General features: G+C 41.4%; 3 protein-coding genes and 3 non-coding genes across 7 annotated transcripts; 3 read left to right on the forward strand and 3 right to left on the reverse strand.

Annotated features, from left to right (window-relative positions):
• Positions 1 to 1,186: 1,186 nt before the first annotated feature.
• pbk (PDZ binding kinase) lies at positions 1,187 to 3,644 on the forward strand. Its single transcript, XM_029141570.3, has 6 exons — positions 1,187 to 1,353; positions 1,481 to 1,620; positions 1,790 to 1,959; positions 2,319 to 2,448; positions 2,908 to 3,084; positions 3,201 to 3,644. The coding sequence occupies exons 1-6, from the start codon at positions 1,187 to 1,189 to the stop codon at positions 3,431 to 3,433; spliced, it is 1,017 nt and encodes a 338-aa protein (XP_028997403.1). The 3' UTR covers positions 3,434 to 3,644.
• A 116-nt stretch (positions 3,645 to 3,760) lies between these two features.
• On the reverse strand, positions 3,761 to 8,276 carry esco2 (establishment of sister chromatid cohesion N-acetyltransferase 2). Of its 2 annotated transcripts, none has more exons than XM_029141568.3 (14): positions 8,118 to 8,276; positions 7,520 to 7,582; positions 7,015 to 7,398; positions 6,584 to 6,905; positions 6,382 to 6,503; positions 6,148 to 6,244; positions 5,974 to 6,058; positions 5,811 to 5,853; positions 5,531 to 5,666; positions 5,278 to 5,409; positions 4,974 to 5,063; positions 4,741 to 4,884; positions 4,417 to 4,601; positions 3,761 to 4,296 (listed from the first exon to the last, which is right to left on the reverse strand). In XM_029141568.3, exons 2-14 carry the CDS (start codon positions 7,567 to 7,569, stop codon positions 4,164 to 4,166), a joined length of 1,923 nt encoding a protein of 640 aa, XP_028997401.1. In that variant the 5' UTR covers positions 7,570 to 7,582; positions 8,118 to 8,276; the 3' UTR covers positions 3,761 to 4,163. The 2 variants fall into 2 exon arrangements, with proteins under 2 accessions (XP_028997401.1, XP_028997400.1); XM_029141567.3 differs by having other exon boundaries at positions 6,584 to 6,908.
• A 5,311-nt stretch (positions 8,277 to 13,587) lies between these two features.
• Positions 13,588 to 16,254, forward strand: ccdc25 (coiled-coil domain containing 25). The gene is made up of 9 exons (XM_029142025.2): positions 13,588 to 13,773; positions 13,914 to 13,961; positions 14,099 to 14,138; positions 14,263 to 14,314; positions 14,397 to 14,472; positions 14,554 to 14,657; positions 14,742 to 14,944; positions 15,162 to 15,207; positions 15,377 to 16,254. The coding sequence occupies exons 1-9, from the start codon at positions 13,749 to 13,751 to the stop codon at positions 15,404 to 15,406; spliced, it is 624 nt and encodes a 207-aa protein (XP_028997858.1). The 5' UTR covers positions 13,588 to 13,748; the 3' UTR covers positions 15,407 to 16,254.
• A 108-nt stretch (positions 16,255 to 16,362) lies between these two features.
• Positions 16,363 to 16,435, reverse strand: trnaa-agc (transfer RNA alanine (anticodon AGC)). Its single transcript has one exon. It is a non-coding gene; the product is annotated as a tRNA-Ala (tRNA).
• Positions 16,436 to 16,856: 421 nt separating this feature from the next.
• Positions 16,857 to 16,929, forward strand: trnaa-agc (transfer RNA alanine (anticodon AGC)). Its single transcript has one exon. It is a non-coding gene; the product is annotated as a tRNA-Ala (tRNA).
• A 338-nt stretch (positions 16,930 to 17,267) lies between these two features.
• On the reverse strand, positions 17,268 to 17,355 carry trnay-gua (transfer RNA tyrosine (anticodon GUA)). The gene is given in 2 exon segments: positions 17,268 to 17,303; positions 17,319 to 17,355. It is a non-coding gene; the product is annotated as a tRNA-Tyr (tRNA).
• Between the last annotated feature and the right edge of the window lie 62 nt (positions 17,356 to 17,417).

Genomic DNA, 17,417 nt, shown 5'->3' on the forward strand with positions numbered 1-17,417 from the left:
ACTGTGCCTCTGTACCTCTGATATCTGCACACTGAACAGCTCATCATTTAAATGGCAGCAGATTCCTCAAACATCAGCCGATTTCCCCACAATGGAAACCAGAGGAGGGGGAGAAGAGCACAGTAACATCTATAGTCTGGCTCCTCCTGCTTTCATCAGGCCACATTCCTGCTCCTCTTCATAGTGGAGCAGTTATGCTGCCACACAATGAGGAGGCCAGTCTGGGAACATCTGCAGAAACAGGACGAGGTCGAGGTCAGACTCACCATCAGCAGGAAGGAAATTCTACACATGGTTCTGATGTTGGAGACCGGCCTGGGATTCACACGTTTGTTGTGTCTCTGCAGGTAGAAAAAAGTGCAAACGTGCAAAGGTCTAATTATTTAGTTTAAAGTTCAAAATAATCCTCATGACGAAGCTGTTTTAATACTGATTCCTCTCCGTCTCTTAGCTATCAGCTGTTATGGTTTATTAATGTCTGACAGACCATCGCGCAACCTTCTATCACATGACACGTTTAGTCAGGAACGCACCTGCAGCTCGTCCGCACATGCGCAGTTTTTATAGCACGACTGACCTCCGCTGGTGAAAAGCGCTTATTACATAAACAAACTTTTTGAAAGTTATCATTCTAAAACGGTGCCTTTAATAAAAGCTAACGCCGCGTGTCATTTACACCCGTTTGAGATGAAACACGTTTATTCGTGTTTTTTACTGAAAGCGTTTTTGCGTCCACTTTTGTCCCTCGGCGACTTCCGTCGTTCCCGGTTTGAACGTTAGGCGCGTTTTACTCACAGGATTGTTGTTGTTGAATAAAAGAAGCTCAGGTAAAGTCGCATTTTATTATCTAAATTTGTTTCGCTCAATCAAAACACAGCTGGCGTTAACTTTAAACGGATTAGCGCCATCTTAACCAGCAACGTCTGGACTCGATTAGTTATTATTGGCGTTACAGTCGGTGTATGATGTCTCCGACGTTAGCTAGGCTAAATGTTAAAGAATTAATTTATTTATTCACTTACCGAAAACGTCCTTCTTTACTGCCTTTTAGCATCTTATTGTCGATTTAAATACCAAAGAATAAAGACGACGTGAAAAACATCCATCCAGCCATCACTTTAGGCAGAACTGAATTAAATATGGAAACTACAGTCTGTTTCTAAACACGTTTCTTCCTTAAGGCAGAATGGCCTCCTCTCCTACCACACCCGCCGACGAAGGCTCCTTCAAGACCCCTCAAACTGTCCGAGTGAGGAGTGTGAGCAGCGGAGGGACCCCCATCACCATCCCAGCCTCACCGTTCATGAAGAAGCTGGGCTGTGGCACAGGAGTCAATGTTTACCTCATGAACAGGTCATTTGATTCTATACAAATGTCAGCCTAAAGGGTCCACACATAAATGGTGACACATTTGCTCCGGTTTATAAATGACTGTAAATTTTATCCCTTTATCCAAATATTGTTCAATGAATGACTTCAGAGTGGGGAAGCTGAATGCGTCTCCCTGGGCTGTGAAGAAGATCAACAGTAGATGTGCAACCAAGCAAGTGTCTGTTTACCAGAAACGCTTGAACGACGAGGCCAAGATCCTGAAGGCGATCAATCACCCAAACATTGTTGGTGAGAGAATGGTTTTGTGATGCAAGCAATGTGAATGTAGACACCAGACTGTTTGTTAGACTGAGTCTGAGTTTTTCTGATGATGTAGTATATGTCCATATGATGTTATTATTATATGGACATATAATAAGTTTTCCCTCACGTTGTGCCCCCTTGTCCAATTGTCAAGGTTTCCGTGCCTTCACCACCGCAAAGGACGGCTCCAAGTGTTTGGCCATGGAGTACGGAGGAGAGCAGTCCCTCAACGACATGATAGAGAAAAGGAGGGAGGACGGCTTGAAGGCGTTTCCTGCTGCCAACATAGAGAAAGTGGCGCTGCATGTGGCTCGAGGTCTGCAGGTAATCTGACCAACGGGTTTGTTTTAACGTGCTCTAGTCACGTTTAAGTTAAAACATCTCAGACTATTTCAACAAAATGTTTTTTGAGCATTACGTGGATTTTAGAACTGTTCATAATAAACTGACATTTAATTTACAATATTCACCGGAGGCCTGCTCACATAAAATGCTAAATATCACAACATAGATTACCCAGAAACCAAATTTACAGCATGTTAAACCTGCAGCAAGTTCAAAATAAACATTGTTGGGTGCCAACAAATAGTTACAGTTACTTGTCAACACCCACCATTTTTTAATTTCATTTGGTCGATGAGGATGTTAAGCCACACGTGTCATGAACATGTTTGTTTTTGCAGTATCTCCACAATGAGAAGCTGCTGCTGCACGGTGACATGAAGTCATGTAACGTGGTGATCAAAGGCGACTTTGAGACCGTCAAGATCTGTGATGTTGGTGTGTCACTGCAGCTGGATGAGAACATGAGAGGTAAGCGCCGTTATCAGTAGGCGTTTGTCACATTACTCAAGCAAATGGTTTCTGTGGCCCAGCTGTGTGACTGAAGGAAGACAGCAGACAGTCCTCACAGGGTCTGAAAGAAGCAACTTGTCTAAAAGGGTTAATTTGATTAAAACTCAGAACTGGCTGCAACATTTTGGTGAAGATGGTTGTTTACAACTGTTGATTCACTTTGTTTCGCTGCCCAGACAGAAACATAAATCCTCATGTGTGTCCTGCTGTGACTCTTGTAAACACACATCATCAGTCAGTGGGGTCTCTCCCATCCTGGATTTAATTCACACTAATCATAAGCAACTGGATCTTGGCTTTGTTGTCAAAGAAGAAAAATTGGCTGATGCTTTTGTATAAACCGAAACAAATTGAATGTTAGCATTGTCATTAAATTCTTATCAAGTCCAATTTGAGCTGTTTCTATTTGGTTCTCAGTGTCAGACCCAAATGTGGAGTACATCGGCACAGAGCCATGGAAACCGAAGGAGGCTCTGCAGGAGGAAGGAGAAATCACAGACAAGGCCGATATCTTTGCCTATGGACTGACTCTGTGGGAGATGATGACGCTGGCCATGCCTCATCTGGAAATGCTGGAGGAGGATGAAGACGAAGGTGAGAAACCTTTTATATATTCAAATACATAAACACTCACTGTCTAAACTCAAATAAAACTTCCTTAACACCAGATTACTGCTGACAATAACTTGACCTTAATCTTTGCTCTTCAGACGATTCGATGGAGGGGAGTTTTGATGATGACGCTTACTATGAGCGGCTGGGGACGAGGCCGCCACTAGACACAGAGGCTCTGGGCAACGAGTACCTGAAGATGGTGGAGCTCTTTTACCTCTGCACAGAGGAAGACCCTAACAAGAGACCCTCCGCGGCCCAGATCGTCCAGGCACTGGAGAGCAACGCCGTGCTGGAGAAGACGCCCTGCGAGGTTATAGTCCTTGACTGATTTTTCGAAAACTCACCATTAAACTGTACTTCAATGGGGGTTTTGTTTACAGCCCTTATTGATATAAGTTTAAAGAAAACAACCTTGACAGACGCTCCCTGTAATCACTTTATTGTACTTGTACCTCACAGCTTCTTTTCTGGTGTCTCTATTGTAAATGTTTTACTGTCATTATGCATTTCTATCACTAAATCAAAGTCTTTAAAATTCATCTTTAATGTCAAGTATATTCTGATGCATCAGTGGTGGTTTGAGTCTTCATGCTAAACTACTCATCTGTGATCAGAGTTTAATATATATTGCTGTTTTTTCTTAGGAACAACTAGGTTTTTAAAACAAAGGCAAGTATTTATTAAATCTTTACATCCTGTTAACAGTGACATGTGACCCTTTTCAACAGGGCACCGTCTAAACATTTTCCTTCAGAAAACAGTTGATGAATAGAACCAAATCTGAACACTAGTGGTTACCTCCTTCGGAAAAGTAAAAATGCTGCTATTATATACACACACAACATTGAACTGGAACCGAGGCAGCACAGAGTATAAATACTTTATAACAACTCAACTCTAGTCACTAAGCTGACTTCATCCATAACAGTTAAAGCATAACTGTAGCTCATACACACACGCAGCCTAGTTAACACGTAAAACCCTTATTTACATATTAAAAGGAATAAACACCTGCCTGAACATCTGTTAATATCTGTACCGTGTGTTTAATACAAGCTTCATGCAACAAAGTTGTAAACCAGGAACGTTGGTGTGTTGCAGTACTTGGTTGCGAACAGTTTGCCGTCAGGAGTTGGGTCAGAGAAGGCAATTTCCTCCTTGGTGAGATGACTCCCATATGTGAAGGTGCTCCTACAGAACCAGAGGAGAACCTAATCATCCAATAAGCCTGGGGAGGTGTTTGATGGGTTCTTTAAAGCAACAAGTGAGTGATCAGTGCAGCACAGACTCACAGCAAGGCTGACATCTTACCTGACAGTGTCCAGCATGCGGGTCGCGATGCCGTGCCGCCTGGCCTGACTGAACACCCAGATCCGGCTGATCCCACACAGGGCTTCCTCTGGGACGGTGGAGCAGCACCAGGCTCTGTGTCGCTCCATGAAGTCATCCTTGGTCATGTCCTTGTGTTGATCCGGCTGCGCAAGGACTCTGTAAGCCTGAAGGGACACAAAGCGGATTGGTGTGAATAGAGAAACAAGACACATTGCTGTGCATGTTGGGCGTTCTAGCCCATAGAGTAACAATCGCTTTTCTGCTATGGAAACCACGTTACCACACGCAACCAGAGGGACTCACCTGCCGTATGGGTTCAGCGATGAGACATCCCACCACCATGCGCTCCGTGTTAATAAACAGGTAGGTTTGGGCCTTGGAGGGGCTGCTCAGAGTCACCTGCTGGAAACCCAACTCATTATCCGCTACACGACGCACCTCATCAGCCTGCAACCAAAACCAAACACGGATCAATAACATGAAAGACACGCGTCCTTCAGACATGCAACACAACATGAACGTGTTCAGATCCAAACCTTTCTTATGGCGTATTTGGGATCATCTGGCATCACCAGGAGAATTTTTCCATCCCAGAACTCTGCCACCATCCGCTCCTTCTTCCAACCCTGAAAACAGACAGATGTTGTCGTGACTAGAGGTCTGGAAAATAAGAGTTTGAATAAAGGCAAATCATTTAATCAATGAGGAATGCCTATAGGACAATAAATAAAAGTTGTATATAGTATTTCACACTGTCTTTTTTCTATTTTGTGTGTAAAAGCTGTAACAAAACTATTAATTTATCAGATGTTTCACAAATTGAAACCAGAGAGGTTTTACCACAAATCTAATGGATTCGAGGAAACGCTGGTGGAACTGGGTGTGCTGGAAATTGTCCTCTGGGTTGTCTGTGCTGTACACCATGCCACACGAGCTGCAGGTCGCTGCTCCGAACTGCTTCTGACCGGCGTCCTAAAATACAAGAGACAGTAAAGCTGCAGTAACAATGGACATCGGAAGTTGTGTTACTGAATAATGACAAAACTATTTTTTTTCCCATTTGATTATTTTGAAATCAATATGATTCACATACAATTATGAGCTGGTCATTGTCCTGTTTCTCCTTTCTCCTGCGAAGAGCCCGCTCTTTCACAGCAGAAGACTGCAGTGAGGCCACCGGGCCAGAAGCGGAGGACACAGGAGGATTCAGTCGAGGAGAGTTCCTCAGTCTGCAGAATAATTAGTTATATATGATTAATACTTATTATGCATAATATAAAGCATATATCACCTCTCTGTATCATTGGTACTTCAGCCCCCTATGTCTAGTTTGGATAATATAAAAATCTCCATTCTTTAATGGTAACGTTTACCTCTTGGACGCAGAACCAAATATGGGATACACTGCTGCAGGTTCTGAGGAGGAAACAAAATGATCAACAACTCATCTCTGAGATATAAACACAGGAATGTTAAATCTCCAATCTGACAGTTCAGTGTCTGATGTGATGTTGGGACTGAATGGTGTGTGTTTACCATTAGGGGGGCTGGAGGCAGCGCTGGTGGGGCTCACATCACTCGGGTCAAACACAGGCTCAGGGCTGTCTGTCAATGAATCATCCTGGAGGAATTAAAACATGTGAGAAACAACTGCAGACAGATAGACTCTTCACCGTTTCACTATGAAAACAAACGCCTGCTCTGCTGTACCTGAGCACTGATGGATGTGGCTTTAGGTGGAGTCCTTATTAGCACGACCGACAGCTCCTTCATTATCACGTGATTCTCCTTCACCACTTTGGGAGAGCTGAAGTAAGATGTTAAAGATTACTCCCCATACAATACAAACATATTTACTATTCACATGAACAGGAAATCTAGTCACAAATTAATCTGCATGTGAATTGAGGGAAGGGAAGAAAGAAAAAAATTGTTGTCAAGCACCTTGATGGCGTCAGAGATTCATGCTTTTCATTTACTGAGTCCATCCAGTCTGTTGGATCAAACGTTACTTGCTTCTTAGTTGATAGATGCTTCTTGTCTGTGTCAGTCACTTGACCAGCAGTCTGCATGAAACACGGATAAAATATCTTGACTTCACGGTTACATAAACATAAAGTAAACTCAGGGAAAGGTGTCTTCTCACCTTTCCAGGTTGTGTCTGTGGCTGGTTCATCGCAGATTCAGGCCTCTGTGGTTGCTGCAGCAGCTTGGACTTCTCACTTTTCACCTGAGATGGTGCAGTCTTGCTTTTCTCCTGGGCTGAAGCTGGCCTGGTCGAGGATTTCGGTGTGGATTTCTTGTACATGGATGAAGGTTTCTTCCCTGTACCAAAGAATGCAGCTCCAACAAAGATCTTGGGCTTGGGCTTCAGGTTGCTGAAAGTGATGGTAATTACTTTCTTGGGATCTGCAGGCTTGGTGACGTTGGCAGAAGACACAGCTGTACTGGATTCTGATGTAGCGACACTGCTGAGGGACATGATGCAAAGATAAAGAAGGTGGATAAATTGTCCATTAAACTACAACTTAAATTGGGCAAAAGTTAATGTCTGACATGCTGTGATTAAGAGCAAACCTGTTTAGTTTTGACAGCTTGATGGTCTTTACAGAAGATAGGTTTTTAATACTCCTGTTCCCCTTATTATTGGATCCAGCAGACACCTTCTTCATCTTGTTGCCCCTTTTTACAGATTTCTTTTTATTCTCGTCTGGCTCTTTGGCCTCAGAGGGAGGACGAGGAACAGATGGAGGAGAAGGCAGAGAGTCCTTAATCGCCTTCCTCTCTAGTGGAGTAAGATAGACTGTCTTCTGTTTGCCATAGAAGGAGTTGGTAACTATGGAAGGCTTCAGAGGCGACGGGCAGTTCTGCTTGTCTACGCGTCCTGGTGGCTTTTTTCTAGGAGACTTCACACTTTTCACAGGAGACAGTTCCCTCCTCGCCCCCTTCTTGGCCGGATGGCTGGAGGTAGATTAACAAGTTCAGTCAATCATCAGTGGGGAAATATATATTATAACAACTTGGGCTCCAATAAAATGTTAAGCTCTGTTTCAGATTTGACAGCTGAAGCTGTGACCGTTACCTGTCAGAGTCCAGAGAGGGGAGTTTTCTCTTCCTGGTAGTGGGAATCATTTTTAGACTTCACCTGTGCAAACACAGTCACTCTTGCAACTTCAATGCCTTTACATATGACAAATCTCAGCATCTTTATATTTGAAACACGCAATCATTAAGTTCTAACTAGTAGCTCTTTATCTGTAGTATATCAGGGCAGACGTTTATATCTGCGACATCGCTGACTGACATAATTACTACATCGCTACGACTAAACCGACAGCAGATCCCCTCGCCTTAACATCAGCTAGCTTAGCTTAGCATAGATTGCTTGTTAGCGGGCGAAGCGCGAATTTAAGCGTAAATATCGAGCTGAATAGACAATTGGCGGGATGATTAGCTTGGTTGATTAGCTCAGACATCTAGTTTTTCAACACTAACTATAACATGTTGATATCGACAATAAACCGAACTAAAGCTTAGTTGAGAGGTTTTTGTAGAACTTAATGCTCTCAAATAAATGTTTCGCGTCAACGTCACACAGCTTGAAAGCAAATACGGCATAAAGGGGAGAAACAACTGACGCACAAAACGCCAAACCGCAGCCATAACAAACGTTTTCTTACCTAAGATGTTTTTGTCTAGCAACACGAAACAATCAACGCTGGCTCAAAATTTGAGTTTCTTGCGGTTCTGCTGCTTCTTCTACCCGCGTTTCTCCTGTGTGTTTTAAACAGCGCGCCAGACTTTGGAGGGACGGCCCAACCAAAAACCGGAAACGGAAACGGTACTTAGAGATTTACCACAATAAAAGCGTAAAAAAGTCAGGTACTAGATCTGATTAAAATACTGTATGTTTTAGTTTAGCAGGTCAAGTTGCTATTAACCACCATATTGTGCACACACAATTAGTCCTCTTTACCCCTTAACATTAGAAAATATAACAATCAAAACTAAATAAAAGCAATTGAAAACAAATTTTAAAAAAAATGTGAAATTACCCTTGGTTTAATAGGCCCCATCTCAAATTTGGTTGACTGGGGTTGAACCAGACTGGGTCCCTTTGGGGTTTGATGGACAAAACCATACATTGACTATGACTGACTACAGACATGCCTTACATCAAATTCAACAGTAGAGCTGCGCTAAAGCGCTATCTACATGAATATAAATTATATTTTACATGCAAACAAAGAGTAAGTAAAAAACAAAAACAGACACGGAGATTAATGACATATTTGAACAACTGCATATGGCTGAACAGTCACATATTTAGTAGATGTATATAAATAACCATTCTTTGGATGTTTTGATCACTTTTATTGCTATTTTAGGTGTTATAGTATTGGAAAAACATTAGAACTCAACAAGAAGATCTCAGAAGACCTCATTTGATTACTTGCATTAAAAAATTGTAATAATTTAGTCTTCATTTCATTGGAACCATCTTTTACTGATCACTAATTGTGCAATGATTTTATAGAGGTTTGAAGCTGCTGAGGCCTCTATTTACAAAGATATTCATCCTTAAAGTGCTTTTTTCTTTCAGGTGGAACTGGAAATTTTTCATTTGTGTTGTGTGCCAAGTTCATAAATCTTTTACCAGTAACACATAGAGTGATTATTATACTTCATAATTTATAAAACATTTCAAAGTGTCCCCTACATTATGACACCAAAACTATTAAAATAATCCTCATGGTTACAGAGACATACTTCATCTTGGCTTTGCCATTTTCCGGTTAAAATAGTTAAAAAGCTGGTAAATAAAGTGATAAAATGAATTATAGTGAACAGTGATGACCACAATGCAAGATCAACAATTCAGAATTACAATGTTAAAAGCATCTTATAATATTAAACTAATAAAGGTAAAAACAATAGTCATACAGCTGCTGTACGTGCCTCCAACTCTGCTTTGTCTGGTTTGTGTTAGCAGTAGATCAAAGGACAGAAGGAGTCTCAAGGAGAGAAAACACCAACGCCTCAGTTACTGGTTTCAGGACTTTTTGAAAGCCCTCATCATCAAACATTTTCTCAGTCATAACTTTCTGTATTTTGTTGGTTATATTGTCATAGTACAGGGACCAGGATGGCGACTGATGAAGTCTAGCTGATAATAATTTGATTTGATTAATCTCTTTGAGATCTTTCACATCAGAAATAAGTTGACAAATACTAGACAGTTTCTCTTTGTCACTAATTATCACAGAATTAGAAACATTCAAAGTCATCTCGTTGTCACAGACCCAGTCCAATGCAGATTTTAACTTGCTTCCCAACACCCGGTTTATCTTGTTATGATGCTGAGCTGAGTAATAAACTAGCATTTGATGGCCACACATAACGGCAGATGATGCTTCTAAGGCAAGCAGCAAGTCATTAGCATAGATGCTAAACAGGAGAGGCCCCAGGCAGCTGCCTTGTGGTAAGCCACAGTCCACACTCTCAAACACAGAGAAGCTGTTGTTGCAGCAGACTACTTGTTTCCTTTTGGACAAGTAACTTTTGATCAGGCAAAGGGACTCATCTGTAAAACCATACACTTTCAGTTTCTCCAGCAACATATTGTGATTGATGAGATCCAGAGAGGCACTGAGGTCCAGGAACAGCAATCCTACATGTCTGCTGTTGTCAAGCTCTTGTAGCCAGTGTTCCATCATCTTCTCTAGACAACACTGGTCCTGAGTGAACAGCTGGTTCTCTACAAAGTACTGCTCAATCTGCTGCAGCATCATTTTCTCCAGGACCTGACTCAAAACTGGAAGTACAGTAACAGCTCTGCTGTTCTCTGCTCTGTAGTTTTCACCGTGGTTCTTTAGAACTGGGACAACCATGGCTTCCTTCCACTGTGGTGGAAACACGCCACTGAGAAGGCTCATGTTCACTATGTGACACACTGGAGCAGAGATGGCTGAGCCTCCATGCATGCATCTTGAAGGGTGCTTAGCAGCAGATGCTATGCATTCTAAAGGCTGCTTGACAGCAGCCTTTAGAATGCATGCATCCAGCTTATCCAACCCTGCAGGAAGGTCTTCAAGTGAGGACAACACTTGTTTAACCCTGCGAATAGCAACTGTTTTAAAACAGAAGGAGCATCGTTTGTCTTTTATGATTCTCTCCTTTATAAGAGAACAGGACACAGACAGACCTTCACCCTCAGCTAATCCTGATCGGACTTTTTCATTTTCTGTAATATAATAATCTTTGAAGTGATTGGTCACTTCTTCTGCTTCTGTGATCAGACGTCCCTCAGATTTTATGATTGTCACTGGATAAACGACATCTCGTCCCAGAAACTCTTTTAATATTTTAAGAACTTTGTTAGGATCATTATTAGCTCCACGGAGTCTCTGTTGAAAGTGCTTTGTCCTTTTACCTGTGTTTTCCTTAGAAGTTTCTTTTTTTAACTTACGAAACTTTTCCCAATGTTCAGGAGCGTTTGATGCTTGAGCCTGAGCTTTGGCGTCATCTCTTTCTTTCATTAAGGGTTTAACTTTCTCAAACCATGGCGCAAATGCATCGTCTTCTAACGAAGCATATTTGTCAACTGTTTCACAAAAAGTCTTAATGAAACTATCCAAAGCAGGTTCAGGTTCAGATTTATTATAGACGTTGCCCCAACACACATCCTGGATCTCCTTAAAAAACCTCTCTTTATTAGACTCACGGATCAACCTCTTGGTGATTATCTCCCCTTGAGCCTTGGGTACTTTTCTTTTCACAGTGACGCCAACAATGTTGTGATCACTGCAACCCGTAGGTATTGAGGTAAGTCTACACTGAGCCTCTGGGACATTTGTATAGATGTGATCAATACATGTTGAGGTCAGTTGGCCATTTTTCCGAAGCGTCACTCTTGTAGGTTCCGTTATAACCTGGGTGAGTGTAAGATCATGGCAGATGTCAAAACTACGGTGATAGCTTCGGGAAACAATCAAATCCTGATTGAAGTCTCCCAGTAAGAAAATGTCTATGTCCTTGTTTTGTTGAGACACATTCACTTTTTCCTTGACTCTATCCAGATATCGGTCCTTGACATGTGGTGGCCTGTAACAAGAACCCACCAAGATGGGTCTGCCAGACAGATGAATCTCGACCCACACGATCTCTGTTTTAACGACCTCAAGGTCATCTCGTTTGTTACATGGAATCTGAGTCTGGACATACAGAGCTACTCCACCTCCACAACTGTCTCTGTCCCTCCTGTACAACTTGTAGCCTCTGATGTGCAGCTCTGTGTCCTCAACACTAGGGTCCAAATGGGTTTCAGAGAGAGCCAGCACATGGATCTGACCAGAAGTTAAAATATAATAAATGTCAGGAACCTTGTTCCTGAGACCATCTATGTTCAGATGAGCGATGGATAATTCATCTTGACTATTAGCAGGTGGATATAAACCAGCCATAGTAGACAATGAACTCAGTTAACAATGATTTGTACAGCAGAGTGCTTCTGTTCTGTTTAGTAAAGAGTAAAGCAGCCGTTCTGTGCTGCTGCTCCAGCTTCTAACTGGGTTTAGCTTGCGTTGAGTATTGGATTCAAAGCAGTGGTTAGCGCTGCCTCAGAGTGCCTGTAGGTGTAGGTAGTCCAGATTCCTGCCACAGGTCAAGAACATACAGTTAAACCACTGACTGATGTCTATAAATAGGTCGTGAATCTCTGTGTCAGCCCGGTGACAGAATGACCTGCCCACCTCCGGTCCAGCGGCGGCGGAGGTCAGTTCCAGCGCCTCCGAAGACCTCAACAGGATCAGCAGTTTGGAGGATGGATGGACGGAGTCTAGATCTGGTAAAATCAGTTGATTGGTGAGTTTCCTGCAATATTCTCTTATTTATTTTTTTTATTTTCTGCAAATATTGATTATTTGAATATACATCTATATTTAGGGCCTGACAGGAACATGTTTACTATTTAAACACATGACGTGACTCAGAACAGATGTTTCATGTGTTACTGTAAATAGAGACATTGCTGTAGAGTTACAACACGCAGTACTTCAGCTTCTGTAGAAAAGATGACAGACTTCATCTGCAGAATGACCTGTTGCTTTACACACACATGGTTTGGATGATATCAGGGCAAAAACAGTTGCTCCCATTAATTGTCCAACCTGAACACTCTTCACCAACATTTATGAGACAATCTAATCATTGGCTTCATTGTGTTTCACTATTAAATTTTGTTAAATGCTGCCCATTAAACATCTGCAACTCACTTCATTTATTGTCATTCTGCTCTTCAGTGTTATTTGTAGTTTTCACTCACCTGTGGGAGGATGTTCAATCAGAGCTGGCGAAACAAAAGAGACTGCAGTTGTTTCTGCTTCACCTGGTGTTGATTTTATATCAAACTCCTCCTTACAGTAGTTACGAAACAAGTTTTTCTGGAACGCCCATTAGTCAGAGGTTTATATTTGTTTGGCATTTTGCATTGCAAACTAACACTTTCAAAAGAATTATACACGTCATACAGTACAGCACTGAAACACATTCCCAAAAACACAAACAAAATAATCGATATAAGCTAAAAGCATAGAGTTAATGAGAAACATTAAAATGTCTCTGTGTTGTTGACTATTATGAGTTTAGACAGTGAGGACTGCGATGTATTTATTAACATGTTTATTAAGTGTAACATTTTGTCCCTGTCTTTAGGAAGATATTTGAGAATCATCTGAAAAATAAACTTAATTCACATTCTATGTGTGACATCTTTCAATGAAATAGTTTTAGGATGAATTGATCAATGGCAATAACTGTGTATTTTGTCCATCCATCCATCTTCTATAGCGCTTAGTTCCGTACATGGGGTCGTGGGGACTGGAGCCCATCCCAGAAGGCTATGCGAGAGGCAGGGTACACCCTGGACAGGCGCCAGTCCATCGCAGGGCACAACACACAATTTACTACTGAAAGGTTAATACTCATTGTGGCTAAATTTAGTGCAGACTCAGTTTTAAACATTTAATTATGTTTAGCGGGTCAAGTTACTGTTAGCCCGTATATTGTGTGAAGGAATGAACTCAAAAACATCTCCGAAGTGTAAGTTTAAGTGATGTGGCGCTTTTATTTTGAACCTAAATTTAGACGCTTCCGGTCTGTTAGCAGTTAGCAACAACTTCCTAGGTCAAGCTGTACATGCGAGAAGTGGCAACAGCAAGAAGTGTGGAAATTTACTTGTCATACGTTTGCGAGTTTTCAAACACTATTCATTTATCAGTAATCATTCAATAGGGAGTTGTGATACACGTAAAATGGTGCTTTACTTTACAAGTAACGGTAAGTAAAGGGTTAGCAGCAGTGTTAGCTGATAGCCTGGTTAGCTTACACCCTTTAAATGTGCAGCTTTATACTGTTTAATGTGATCGTGCGTGTCCTGTGACAGCTGATTTTGCTGTTTCGCTGCCCTCTTTTGTCAGTGGTGAATCCTCCCTATACGATCTACATGGGAAAGGACAAGTATGAAAGTAAGGTTATATTTGTTAAACAGGATACGTTCGTCTTTGGTTTTGTTGGTTTGTCGTCTTGTCACATTTACTAATGTTTTATATTGTTGATCAGTCATTTGCTCCTAACTTGCTAAAATTGTTTATTCCTTTGCCAGATGAGGACCTAATCAAACACGGATGGCCTGAAGATATTTGGTGATATTTCTGTATAATTTGTACTACACTATGTTTATTGTGTACAGTGACTTTAGATCAATATTTAATTAAGTAAAGTGGGCTACTTCCTCTTCTAATGGCGTTCAAAACACTTCACATCCAGGTTTCATGTGGACAAACTATCTTCAGCTCATGTGTACTTGAGATTGCCAAAGGTAAAGAGTCATCACAATACACATCATAATACACTGTAGTTTGCACAAGCACCGCCCATTGTTCTGTACATGTGTGCCCTAGGCTCAGACCATAGATGATATCCCCCCAGAGGTGCTGATAGACTGTGCACAGTTGGTGAAAAACAACAGCATTCAGGGTAAAATATCGTTTCAGTAAAATAAACCTTTGAACCTTGTCTCTATATATTTGAACTGTTTTTTGTATTGTTCACTGCCAGGATGCAAAATGAACAACATCAACGTGGTTTACACGCCGTGGGCCAACCTGAAAAAAACTGGAGACATGGATGTAGGACAGATTGGATTCCATCGACAGAAAGAGGTCAGTGCATCACAACCAAAAACTAAAAACGCAGTTTTGACTTATCTGATCCTAGTTTGTTAACTCCTGTAATGATTTTGATAGGTGAAGATTGTGGCGGTGGAGAAAAAGATCAATGAGATCGTAAACCGCCTGGAAAAAACAAAAGTAGAGCGCTTCCCTGACTTGGCAGTGGAGAAAGAGGCGCGAGACAGAGAAGAGAGGAACGAGAAGAAAGCTCAGCTGCAAGAACAGAAGAAGCGAGAAAAGGAGGAGCAGAGGAAGAAAAAGGAGAGAGAAGAACTTAAGTACGTCCAAAATAATACTTTCTGTACAGTGTGCTTTAGTAGATGTTTCTAAACAAAAGCTGCATTTGAATTAAGTTTGTATCCTATTTACAAAGCAAATTAATTTAGAATGACCTAAAGGTTTGTGCTACTACTTTGCCCAAAACCCTGCACGACATTCGCATCATTTTATCAGCTGCATTTGTTTGTAAAGACACAATTTGCATTTCTTCTCCAGGAGCTATTCATCGCTGATGAAGAGTGAAAACATGATGACTAATGAGGTGAGCCAACATCATATAAGTGATAAAAGCTATTCAAATCAACTAGATTGTTTAATGGAGTTACTTTAATCCGGTCCTGTAGGAGAAATGTAACCAGTAAGTTTAACTGAAGGTGCAGACACCAACCTGAGACCAAACTCACTCAAACTCACATTTATGTCATTTACAGACTGGCTACGATTCAGACGACTTCATGTAAGAAGTGTAGCTCAACCATCAAGCACAGCTGCACTACTCAGACCTGGCAACTGGATGCAGCTCTGCACTGATATTGGAGAAAGGACAAAGATGAACAGATATCTTTTGCTTTTGGACATTGAAGAGGAAGGGAGTTAGTGATGGAGCATCACTGGGATGCATTCCACATGCAGACTGGTTCAGACGCTGCATTCAAACGACACGAGGAAGAAGGCGACACAGGACACCAGGAATAAAAAGTAGAGAGGGTTTAACCTGATGGTGGAAGCTGTGTGTCTGTGTGGGACTTTAATAACCTTACACATCTGGAGAAACAAAGCCTGTTGCTTCTTGTCTTTTAATGTTCAATAGTTGAATATCAGATTGTACTTAACACAATTCAATAATTATAATTATAATGTAATAATTAAATTTAATAATTTGTAATTGGCACCAAAAGCACTTAGGTTAACAAGCCATAAAACCCCACTACAGAGAACCATGAACCACTTGCTGTCATCATCACCCTGGAAGGTTGTGCTTTATCTTGCATGCACACATGCTGCATCTCAGTTTTATCACTTGCCGTCTGTTCCCACAGCTCAGCATGTCGAGATAAACGAGAATGAAAACTGCATTGTTGTTTTTGGTGTCATCGTTTGTTGATGTGTATATATCAACACAATGTTCAGGCCAAAAATGCTAATGCTGTCAATTTTTCTCTCTTACAAATGGTGTCAATGAGCAATAGTTTCACTGAACAGGTGTCCGCCTGTTCTACACAGACAAACCCTTTCAGAGAAGTTGTAAGAGCCTGTTCTACAAGGTGCTTTGCATGTTAAACCACTCAATAAAGTGTATTTCTATTTACTTTAACGCCTATGGATTCTGATATTCTGATATTTACCTGGTTTTAGCCGCTGCTTTACAAAAAGAAAAGAAAATACTAAATTTTGGCTTAAAGTTAAAGTAAATGATTGGAGGATGCGGGCATCGATCCCGCTACCTCTCGCATGCTAAGCGAGCGCTCTACCATTTGAGCTAATCCCCCGGCGTGCTAATCCGCGGCGTCTATGGTATATGTGCATACCACAGCCGGGGTAGTTTTCAGGCGTATATATGGTTTATTGTGCCTTACACAAAAACTCATTGACTGTTGGACTGTGTATCAAAGTAAGAACCATGTCGAGCCATTATGTGTATAAAAGCTAATCTTTTATATAATCTTTGAGCTAATCCCCCGCTATGTGAAAAGGCCTCCTCTGTATATTATACAGGTACGTAGTTTTAGTTTAAAGCGGGGATTCATGACCCTAAATGCCGCCTTGGGAATACAACAACCTTGAAAACGCCTAAATTGTTGTAGCTTGTTTTGTCACAATAATCACGGCACAATAATCCATATATACATCTGAGAATAGCCCCGGCTATGTCATGTACATATACTATAGACGCAGCAGTATTATTACGACGGGGGATTAGCTCAAATGGTAGAGCGCTCGCTTAGCATGCGAGAGGTAGCGGGATCGATGCCCGCATCCTCCAGCAGACTTTTTGCTTTTAAACTTTTGCGTTTATTTTGTCATCCCGATAAAAAAAGATCAAAACAGCCACATTGTGTTGAACACCTTAAATCATATTAATTCTGTTTTAAATACACGTATGTGTTATATTTGGGTATTTCTGTAGGAACAACTGTTCTTGAGAAGTGGAACAATTCGTTCAATGTGAGCATTTAATTTACTATAAAAGTATATTTTACCTGCCTTTGTTCATCTATACAGCCAGGTTCACGCGATCAAACACACGTGGTGCCAATTGCACTTTTGACATAAAACGATTAAACACCGCCTTTGAGGAAAAAGGCAAAAAGGAAAAGTACCTCCTTCGAGCCGGATTCGAACCAGCGACCTAAGGATGTCTTTGAAGTACCTCTACAGTCCTCCGCTCTACCAACTGAGCTATCGAAGGGGATGGCTGACATCAGCTTAACTGTATTCACAACAATCACATTTCAACAGGTTTGCAGTATT

Source organism: Betta splendens, chromosome 24 (assembly GCF_900634795.4).
Source record: "Betta splendens chromosome 24, fBetSpl5.4, whole genome shotgun sequence".
Classification (NCBI taxonomy): domain Eukaryota; kingdom Metazoa; phylum Chordata; class Actinopteri; order Anabantiformes; family Osphronemidae; genus Betta; species Betta splendens.